The sequence below is a fragment of the Oryzias melastigma genome, linkage group LG4 (genome assembly GCF_002922805.2).
Source record: "Oryzias melastigma strain HK-1 linkage group LG4, ASM292280v2, whole genome shotgun sequence".
NCBI lineage: Eukaryota > Metazoa > Chordata > Actinopteri > Beloniformes > Adrianichthyidae > Oryzias > Oryzias melastigma.
Genome location: NC_050515.1, coordinates 6,290,871 through 6,300,103, shown reverse-complemented (window position 1 = coordinate 6,300,103; position 9,233 = coordinate 6,290,871). Strand labels below are relative to the sequence as shown.

The 9,233-nt window shown below is 38.4% G+C and overlaps 2 protein-coding genes, 2 long non-coding RNA genes and 6 other non-coding genes across 10 annotated transcripts in view; 9 read left to right on the top strand and 1 right to left on the bottom strand.

Moving 5' to 3' along the window:
• LOC118598649 overlaps positions 1–3,836 on the bottom strand; it is a 13,557-nt gene extending 9,721 nt beyond the window's left edge. The window contains exon 1 of the long non-coding RNA XR_004947718.1: positions 3,701–3,836. This is a non-coding gene — a long non-coding RNA (uncharacterized LOC118598649). The remainder of the gene's footprint in view (positions 1–3,700) is intronic.
• LOC112150543 lies at positions 150–944 on the top strand. Its single transcript, XR_002919981.2, has 2 exons — positions 150–494; positions 885–944. It is a non-coding gene; the product is annotated as an uncharacterized LOC112150543 (long non-coding RNA).
• Positions 734–814, top strand: LOC112150965. The gene has a single exon (XR_002920037.1). It is a non-coding gene; the product is annotated as a small nucleolar RNA SNORD74 (small nucleolar RNA).
• On the top strand, positions 1,111–1,178 carry LOC112150968. The gene has a single exon (XR_002920040.1). It is a non-coding gene; the product is annotated as a small nucleolar RNA SNORD75 (small nucleolar RNA).
• LOC112150970 lies at positions 1,704–1,784 on the top strand. The gene has a single exon (XR_002920042.1). It is a non-coding gene; the product is annotated as a small nucleolar RNA SNORD79 (small nucleolar RNA).
• On the top strand, positions 1,927–2,005 carry LOC112150967. The gene has a single exon (XR_002920039.1). It is a non-coding gene; the product is annotated as a small nucleolar RNA snR60/Z15/Z230/Z193/J17 (small nucleolar RNA).
• Positions 2,137–2,216, top strand: LOC112150966. Its single transcript, XR_002920038.1, has one exon. It is a non-coding gene; the product is annotated as a small nucleolar RNA snR60/Z15/Z230/Z193/J17 (small nucleolar RNA).
• LOC112150973 lies at positions 2,996–3,071 on the top strand. The gene has a single exon (XR_002920045.1). It is a non-coding gene; the product is annotated as a small nucleolar RNA SNORD47 (small nucleolar RNA).
• Positions 3,619–8,277, top strand: tor3a (torsin family 3, member A). The gene is made up of 6 exons (XM_024278940.2): positions 3,619–3,967; positions 4,040–4,162; positions 4,884–5,149; positions 5,538–5,713; positions 6,680–6,804; positions 7,408–8,277. Exons 1-6 carry the CDS (start codon positions 3,805–3,807, stop codon positions 7,653–7,655), a joined length of 1,101 nt encoding a protein of 366 aa, XP_024134708.1. The 5' UTR covers positions 3,619–3,804; the 3' UTR covers positions 7,656–8,277.
• Positions 8,278–8,704: 427 nt separating this feature from the next.
• calr (calreticulin) overlaps positions 8,705–9,233 on the top strand; it is a 5,047-nt gene continuing 4,518 nt past the window's right edge. Inside the window, exon 1 of the mRNA XM_024278091.2 lies at positions 8,705–8,989. Coding sequence (XP_024133859.1) covers positions 8,896–8,989 — 94 coding nt within the window. The 5' untranslated portion in view covers positions 8,705–8,895. The remainder of the gene's footprint in view (positions 8,990–9,233) is intronic.

Below are 9,233 nucleotides of genomic sequence, written 5' to 3'. Positions count from 1 at the left end.
TCAGGACAACTTTTGTCTTTTGTTTTGTACTTCGGTAGATTTTTAAGCATTTATTAATTGTGCATTTTTTCAGAAATGTTGATGTCGATATAAGACAGTTCGTTTCTTGACATAAAATACAGTAAATTTCAAAGAGAGGAATGTTATGTTTGATAATGATAACGCTTAATTTAACAAATATAGAAAAGTATTTAGGCAATTATAATAAAATGGGAATGAATAAGGTTTTTTTTAATACAAAATGTATATTGAGCATCACTAATGTTCAATCTTTTTAAGAAAAAAGGCTAATGTATTATTATTATTTAAAATTGCTTATCTAGAAATCTGGTTGTGTAAATCAATGTAGTCAGTTGTTATTCATAAATTGGCCAGCAGGGGCGGAGTTCCACAGGATGTACTTTTATTTCCCATCAGCCTTTGCGACAGTATATAAAAGAGTCCTGAACCGATTGCTCGTCCTCATTCTTCGCCTTACTGCGTGCGCTTATGAGGTGAGAAGATGTACTGTTTTACTTCTTTTTCCTTATTCTTTTCATTTACGTTTCTAAAAAGCCTGTTACTGTGAAAGTTTTTGTTTGCATAACAGGCGGAAGCGTGAACTTTTTGTTGCGTTTTACCGAATTTGACACGTCTTTGCAGGCCTTAAGCACGTGGCCTTGCTAATTAGCTTGCTAGCTAAACCGTTCGTTTAACCCCCCCTTTAACCAAGTATTGGGAATTCCGAGTGTATCCCGTGGTTTAATGATGAATTAATGTTGGTAGGGACATCTGAGTGAATGTGAAGAAACGCCAACATCTCTGACACCATGGGACGAACTTTTAGCTCAGTTTTTCGTGCGTGTTTGAGCGGGATGCTAACATTTATTTTGTGTTTTTTGCAGATCATAGGTCACGTGTGACTTTAAACTTTGAAGTTAACATGGAAATCAATTATATCTGGTCAGTGTTTTTAAAAAAAATTATAACTAATTAGTAACCTATTAAATGTCTTAAATTGATGGATGTGTTTCCCCCTTTAGGTAAAAAATGCCGTTACTACTGCGGTGCTGTCCATCCATATGCAGGTATGTTAAAGTCTGTAGGATTTCAGTCACTTGCACGTAAAGAAGTTGGTGATGATTAATGTATAAGAGTAGTGGACAGAAGTGATTTCTGACTAACTATACACTGATGCTTCTTGCCTTCAAATGACCTCAATTACGTTAAATATAATTTTCTCATACTAATTTAAGTGTATCCACAGATTTATGGAGAGAATCCAGACACCTGGTTGACCATTTTTAAAGATGACGTGTAAGTTTGCTCTTATTTATGTAATCTGATTTATTAATTTGCTCCTTTGAAGTGTTTTCACCACCACTTGAGGTCCAATTACTAGTAGACCTCAACTTTACTTTATTTCAGTGACACATAAATGTTAATTCCCTAATTATTGACACTTCAAAGAAGCATAAATCTGCTTTTTTAGAACGACGTGCTGCTGTGATGACAATTATTTGCTACTCTCGACTAGCTGGATGACGATAACAACACCACCTTGTTGACATTTCTGAGGCACAGATGATTAGAAACCTATTATAAGCCTGGATGCTTTTATTTATGTTTTAAATGTGTGCTTTTGTTTGTTTTTAGGCCTAATTGAAGCAGCTCCTATGATGAAAAAGGTAATAATTGATACTAAACTACAAGAATGTTGGTTAAGCTGTTTGTGATGATTTTTGTTTTAAAACAATGGGAATCTCTCTGAGAAAAGTGAAGAGGACTTTTATTCTGATGCAGTAAAAACTGAATTTGATGTTAATTTGAGTTTATATCTGCACTATAACATTCACTTCTGTTGCAGGTTGTGGTGAGGAGCTTTCCTCCTGGTCTTTGGTTCTATAGGTAAGATTTATTTTTTGAAGAATTTAAACTTTCCTACTTTGGATGCAATGATGAGCGCATAGTTCAGCAGATCAAAATGAAGAACAAACATGTCTTTCGCTCCTAACTGATGCATCAGCCCCAAAACTGAAGTTATTTTGATTTATATCATGGATGTTACATGATCTAAAATGTGTATTTTTTTATTTCAGGATCTCCTGACGTCCACATGGAGGTGAGTAGAAATGGATAATATGTGCCGCGTTATGATTGACACAGTGATGACTGCATAGTTCAACAGATTTACTGTGAAGAATACATTTGTCTTTCGCTCCTATCTGACGTGTCAGTAAAAGTTTACATCTGCGTCTTTAATATTTAGCATTTTGTTAACTGCTGCTTTCTTTCTATCCAGGTTGGACAGAAAAAGGCGAGTCTGCTGACAGTTCTCCAGGTAAGAACTGTATTTGTATCTCACAGTGGTGATGTAGATTCAGATGGGATGAGTGCGAATCAGGTCTCTGATCCAGTTGAGGATATAAAGAAAATTCTCTGATCTGGATGAGCTGTCATGTTAAAGAACGATTTTGAATTTGATAGAAAATGAGTCATTTTTTTTCTCATCTGCAGGTCTTTGTGGATTGTGGAAACTTCTTGATCAGAATTTAAGTCGATACAGTAAGTCTGGATTTATCTGCTTTTTATCATTGAGGTACCGGTATCCATTGATCTAGTCTCATCTGATCTGTAAAAGCTGCAGCTTTTAGCTGCATTTATGTTTCATTAAGTACCCAAAGCTGACCTGTGTGATGACAAAGTTGAGACTGATTCTATCATGAAGTGTCATATTAGCTCTAGCTGACCTGGTCAGCGTCCATTAGTATATTTGAGATGCTGGTCTGCACATTTTGACTTAATGCTCTTGCTTTTCCTACTCAGGATTCACCACCTTTGGCATCGGTTTTAAATAAAGGCTTCCACATGAGGTACATTAGTTGTTTACATTAGTTAAATAAGAAGTATGCCATTGCGTTATTTTAAAACTTTTTTCTTTTTTTTTGTTCTTTAGGTGTTTCAGTTCATCAACAGTAAGTCGTTAACAGAGACATAATCTATTAAATAAAGATTCAACCAATGATTAAAAGATTCTGCCAAATGAATTCAGCTGATTATAACCCTTTACCGTTCCATTTTTGTATGAGGTTGTGAGGTTTTGTAATGGTCTGAATTGGTTTTAGTTTTCCTCAGTAATGAAGACCTTTTGTCTTTTTTTTTTTTTTTTTTTTTTTTTTTTACAGATGTTGAAACTTCTGCAGAAACTGAAATGGTGGCACTGAAGATGGACTGTCGGATGCTGTGAACATGGGCGTTTTTGACTGAAACTGCATGATTGTGTGTTTGGTTTTGTTCAAAATAAACATCCTGTGTTTTATGTTGGAGTGACTGATGCAATGATTAATTAAATTGGCCACCATGTTTGCAATAAATATTGTTTATTCAATAGTAAAAAAAATCAGTTTTTGAGAAATGGTTAAAAAGCATTTATGTATTGGGGAAAAAAACTCAAAGATTTTTTTTTTTTATATATCTACAAATCAAATATTGTCCTTTTAAATATGCTGAAATAGTTAAAATGAGTAAAAAGTTTTTGTACGTTATTCGCCATTTGTCTAATGAGATTGTTTTATTAAAATCGGTTTATTTATTACTACATATGAAGAAATATGCAGAAGATGACCAAGCTAATGCTAGCTTAGCTTTACTGCAACCGGAAGTGTATGGGCGGGGCTAGTCATCGGATGAGGAAGTCACGCGGAGACGGACGCCCACTCACCGAGCAGGCCGTCCGTGAATGAAGCGCTCCTCATAAGCGTGAGGCCGGAGCCCCGCCGCGGTTTCCCGTCTCTTCTCCCCCGCCGCGGACCGCTCCGTTCCCCGATGGTGTGGCGGCTGCTGGCGCTCGTCTGCGCGCTGTCCGCAGAGGCCCACTTCCTGCAGCTCGACAGCATCAGTAACGTCTCCACGTACTATTTTAACTACATTTACTGTAACATCTGGGAGGGGGAGTGCCAGCCACACCAGGATGATGCTTCACAGCAAGGTAAGGAGTGAAGAAACACTCGTGTGGGGACGTGATGGGCGGCAAACGGCTGACCGCCCCGTTTGTGATCAGTTCCTACCAGGGACTTGTGGGCTGGCTTCTCCCAGGACTACATCAGCCTCCTCCATCAGTGGTACTGTAGTCTGGGTCAGTGCTGCGAGTCTGGAGACTGTCGGATAACCAACAACATCACAGGTACCTGGTCCTCCGATCAACACATTTTTGTTAGATTTCAACACATTTTATCCAAAATAGGTTTTTAAAATTAAACGTTTTACAACCTAAATGTGATATATAATATTTACAATATATGATCTGACTCATCAGCAATGCAGCTAAACATTTGCACGTTGTTTCTGTGCTTTAGTGTACAAAAAAGCAAATTTCATCATTGATTACACAATGATTTTAAACACTATTATATAATCATATTTAGATAAACATCTAATGGCGGATTAAGACAAAAAATAATTGATTTTATGACTGATAAAATATCAAATTGTACCTTTTTAAGTGGTGCATAATATAAAACTTACATTTAAATCATAGTATATCATATAATTTAAATTATTTGTAAAGGACCAGTTCTATGAAGTTATCTTGAGTTGCTACACAAAAGGCAAAAAAACCATCATAAGAATATACATAATTTATTTTTAGGTTACTATCTAACTTATTACAAAGAATTTGCCTTAACTGTGTTATAATGGTCTAAATACGTTGCTATATATTTAGTAAATCAGGCTCAAATATTTTATTTTTGTCTCACTATTCATCAATCTGCACCTGATGAATCCCTTTTGGGGTCACTGGTTTGCTGGAGCCTATCCTAGCTATTGTTTGTCTGTCACAGGACATGTTGCTTCATATTTTTCAGATTAATTTACTCATTCAGTTTTCGGTTGTCACTGCTCAGGTCTGGCAAACGACCTCCAGACCAAACTCCACGGCCAGCACCTGGTTCAGTCTGTTGTTCTCAAAGCCATCCAGGGATTCGTCAACAACCCAGAATCCAACAAACCTCTCACGCTGTCCTTCCACGGCTGGTCCGGCACCGGCAAGAACTTTGTGGCTCGGCTCATCGCTGATAACCTGTACCGGGACGGGGTGAAGAGCGAGTGTGTGCGTTTGTTCATCGCCCCGTTCCACTTCCCCCACGCCAGGCTGGTGGACACGTACAAGGTGAGATGCTCGGAGCCCACTTGGCACGGCCCACCACCGCTCAGTGCCAGGAACAACGTGGACTTGTGATCCTCACCTGCTTAGTCATGTTTTACACAAGTACCTGCATTTTTGGAACCTGGCGTTTGTCCAGGTAGATCGCAGGTCACTCTGGGTGCTTTTATTTAGTACCTTCAAAATTTCAAAATAGTGTTGTCATATTACACAAAACGCCACAGACTTGTTACAACCTTTAAACTCTCGGCAAACGTGGAACTTATTTGGTAATGCTTTGATGAGGTCGCCAGGATTTATTTTGAATTGGATCACAGCTTTAATTTGAATCAAATTCTGTTCTACTTCTCCTATTATTTTTGATCCATATTTTTGCTTGTCTGTTTGAATCCAGAACCAACTGAGAGAAGCCATTCGGGACATGGTGCTGCGCTGCCCGCAGACCCTGTTCATCTTTGACGAGGCGGAAAAGCTTCATCCGGGCTTCATTGATGCCATCAAGCCTTACATGGATCACTATGACAACGTGGATGGAGTCACCTACCGCAGAGCCATCTTCCTCTTCCTCAGGTTGGTTGTTTTTAAAATGACTCAATTCATTTATTCATTTGAGGTTGGGATATGAAGAAAAATGGTCTCCCTGGATTTTTGTGTGCGTAATTCTCGATTTGTAACCTGTGTCTGCATGTTTTTCTGTTACGTTTGCTATCAGTGTGATCGAACTTGCGGTGGCAGGGAAAGTGCAGCTGCGAGGGAGTGATGAGATTAGAGAAACTTTAGTGTTTTTAGTTTTAAAAACTCATATTTAAACTTTTTCATTTTAAACACCAGGCATATTTATTAAAGAAAGTGGGAACATGTAAAGTTTTCACCATATTTTATTAACAATCTAAGTTCAAAGTGGTATATAAGAAACTTGGATGACCCAGCATTCCAGCAGCATTTAAACGCATCATTTACACACAAATCTTGGAGATGTGTAAAGGTTCTCTCATCAAATGTGTGTGTAAATGTGGTTTTGAGTGTATTTATCAGGAAATTGGTGCATTCTTTTTAAAGATTTGTGTTTTTAGTTTCAACCTGCTGTAATTTAAAGCTGTGCACATGTATTTTGTTATTTTTGTACAAGTGAATACACAGTTTCAAGTACACATGGATACGTAAAAATGTAGATGATTTGAAAATACAAATCCAAAGTTCGACAGAAACATGCAGGCATGAGTTACAAATTAAGAATTAATCACACTCAGATCCAGTGAGTCCATTTTCTCTCCATACTGGGAGTCCTGTGAAGCACTGAGGCTGGTTTTGTTTGTAATTTGAAAGCACTTCAAATTATGCAAAGTAGCACTTTTTATAAATAAAGTTTGATTTGATTTGAAGAGATGCAGCTTCGTAATAACCAAAAAATGGAATTATCCTCCCCCATTTAACAAAAATGTTGAACTAATCCCATAGAAATGATGGATGTTGCTTTCTCTCTCCTGATCTTCTTTAACGATATTTGTGGGGACCCTTTTTTTTATGTTTCCACAGTAATATTGGCGGAGCAGCAATCAATGATGTTGCTCTGGACTTTTGGCACTCGGGTCAGAACCGGGAAGACATCGGAATGGAAGATCTGGAGCATCGACTACGGGCTGAAACAATGGACTCTCAAGGTATGCAGCAGGTTCAGATGTTGGTTATTTCTTCAGGTTTGTTTCCCTTTTAGGGGATTTCAATATTTTTTACAATATAAAGTCTTCCTTCTAAAATCTTTCTTCTTCTTCAGTAGTTAAGGTGTAATGCTATAGCGCGATCGCCACCTAATGGCCAAACTGAAACACCCTCCAGGAGAAGCTGAACAATGTTTAAGCTTTACTGTTGATGTGAATCTGAACATTTTTGTTAGAACTTCTCCTTTTGAGAATACATGTAATACTGTATGATATTAACATTCTCATTATTCCACTAATACATTTTACAGTATGTAAACTGTATTAGATTAATATAAATATATTCAAAACTTATAGTAGATTATTAATCTATTTCTAAACAAATGTGTCTAAATGTAAAAATAAAAAAAATCAGATCAGAATTTATCCAGGCTCTTGTGAATTGAATCAGATCGTTTCTGGAAATGATTCTCGATACCTCGCCCTAGTATGTTTTAAGTATTTCTTGCTATCACTGAAACTGCTGTTAGTGCTATAAAATACCAACCCCTTTTTATCGTATCGCTGTACCTTTAAAGGTTCTCGCTGTTTGGTTCTGTCTTTCAGGAGGGTTTGCTCAGAGCGAGCTGATGTCCGGACACCTGATTGATTTCTATGTGCCGTTTCTGCCTCTGGAGTACCGGCACGTCAAGCTCTGCGCTCGGGATGCATACGCAGCAAGAGGCATCGACGCCGATGAAGCGACGCTGGATGAGGTGGCCAAAGCGATGCTGTACGTCCCCAAAGAAGAGAGACTGTTCTCAGCCCAAGGATGCAAGTCCATCCCACAGAGGATCAACTTCTTCCTGCCGTGATGTGAACAAACAGACAGGGATAGGGTGACCAGGAGGCGTCGGCTTCCTCCACTAGTCCATCTGCACACAGAGCAAAGCGGGAAGGTGTGTCTTCTCTGATCCGCTCTGTACACCTTCCTCCCCCACAAAAAGGTCTGTCCTGGTCCCCCCACTCAGGCGAAGCTGCCGCTCAGATTCAGTGATAGAGAGGGGAGCAGCCTGACCTGTTCACAGGGAGCATGTTCAAGACGAAGGATGAGGAGTGGATGAAGGTTTCCACCTTAAAACAACAGTTACAGCAGCTGTGCAATGTCTGCGATAATTTCTAACAGCATTATTTATTTCAAATCTCACCTGCATAAATATGAGTTATTTTAAATGTTTTTATAAAATTGTTTTGAACTGCATGTTACAACATTGTTATTATACATATTTATTGATATGATTTGTGCCACAGCTGGACCTCTGGACATTGACAGAGCTTATGAGGGGCTCACACCCTCTGCAAACACAAACATTGTGTTGTGCACTCTTAGCACCCAACAGCACTACTTTAGTTAAGTCTCCTCCACTTTGTTTTTCTTTAAAAGCATTACAAATTTGTCAAAACACCTAAGTAATAAATTGCTCTGTTGGAAATACATTTACTATTGTTTTTGTATTCATTATTTAAGCCAGAAATGATAAATATTAACAATCTGAATGGTTATCTTTGCTCTATATATTAATATATATATATATATATATATATATATATATATAGTTTTTTTATTTTTTAAATGTATATATTTTAACATGTACAGGTACATGTCAAACTTATTTTATTTTTTTGTTTGTTTTTTAGTTGCTTACTATTCTAGTTTCAGTTTTTCTTGTTTTTTCCTCCTTTTTTATTTATTTTTTCTTTCGGAGTGACGCATCCATGACCATCACTCTTGTCTTTGTGGGCGTGCGTCAAATAAATGCGTGGTCTTCTCCTATTGGCTACTCCACCGATCATTGAGACTCTCTCTTCCGTGATTGGCTAATCGTCGCTACGTTTCCTTATTGAGGCCCGCGGCCGTTGTCCAATCAGATTCAGACATCTGTTCTGAGGCGAGAGGAGAGCGGCGGCGGTGTCTCTGCTGCTCACTGTGAGATAACCGCAGACGAGGTGGACGAACGCCGAGCGGAAATCAGACCAGCAGCTATCCACGCGCGTGTTCGCCGGTTTTTTTCCTCCCCTTCTTCTCTCTCTGCGGGGTCCCGTCACGTCGCCACCATGACAGCCGTGTCGCTGCTTTTGATGGCCGTTTGTGCCACATCTGCTCTCGCCGAGTCTTCTGTTTATTTCCGAGAGCAGTTTGAGGATGGTGGTAAGCTTCTCCTTTATGACCAGCTCGCCTTTTTATTTCTAGTGCAACATAATCGGAGGTTAAAACGTTGCTGCACGTGCACGAGTTGCTAAATAATTGCTGGAAAAGCCTCCATTTTTAATTATAAATGTATCTGTTATGCTTCTAGATGTTAAATTTATTGTCAGAAATGTATAATTTTCTCCTCAGACTAACATTTTCTTAGCTTTAAACTATATTTCACTATATCATATATGCCCCCCCC

What these genes read in the sequence shown, in the direction of transcription:
- tor3a (XM_024278940.2), top strand. Translation starts at nt 3,805, where the DNA reads ATGGTGTGGCGGCTGCTGGCGCTCGTCTGCGCGCTGTCCGCAGAGGCC. An exon ending in GGATGATGCTTCACAGCAAG is followed by an intron (nt 3,968 to 4,039) that starts GTAAGGAGTGAA and finishes GTTTGTGATCAG; the next exon opens with TTCCTACCAGGGACTTGTGG. An exon ending in GCCATCTTCCTCTTCCTCAG is followed by an intron (nt 5,714 to 6,679) that starts GTTGGTTGTTTT and finishes ATGTTTCCACAG; the next exon opens with TAATATTGGCGGAGCAGCAA.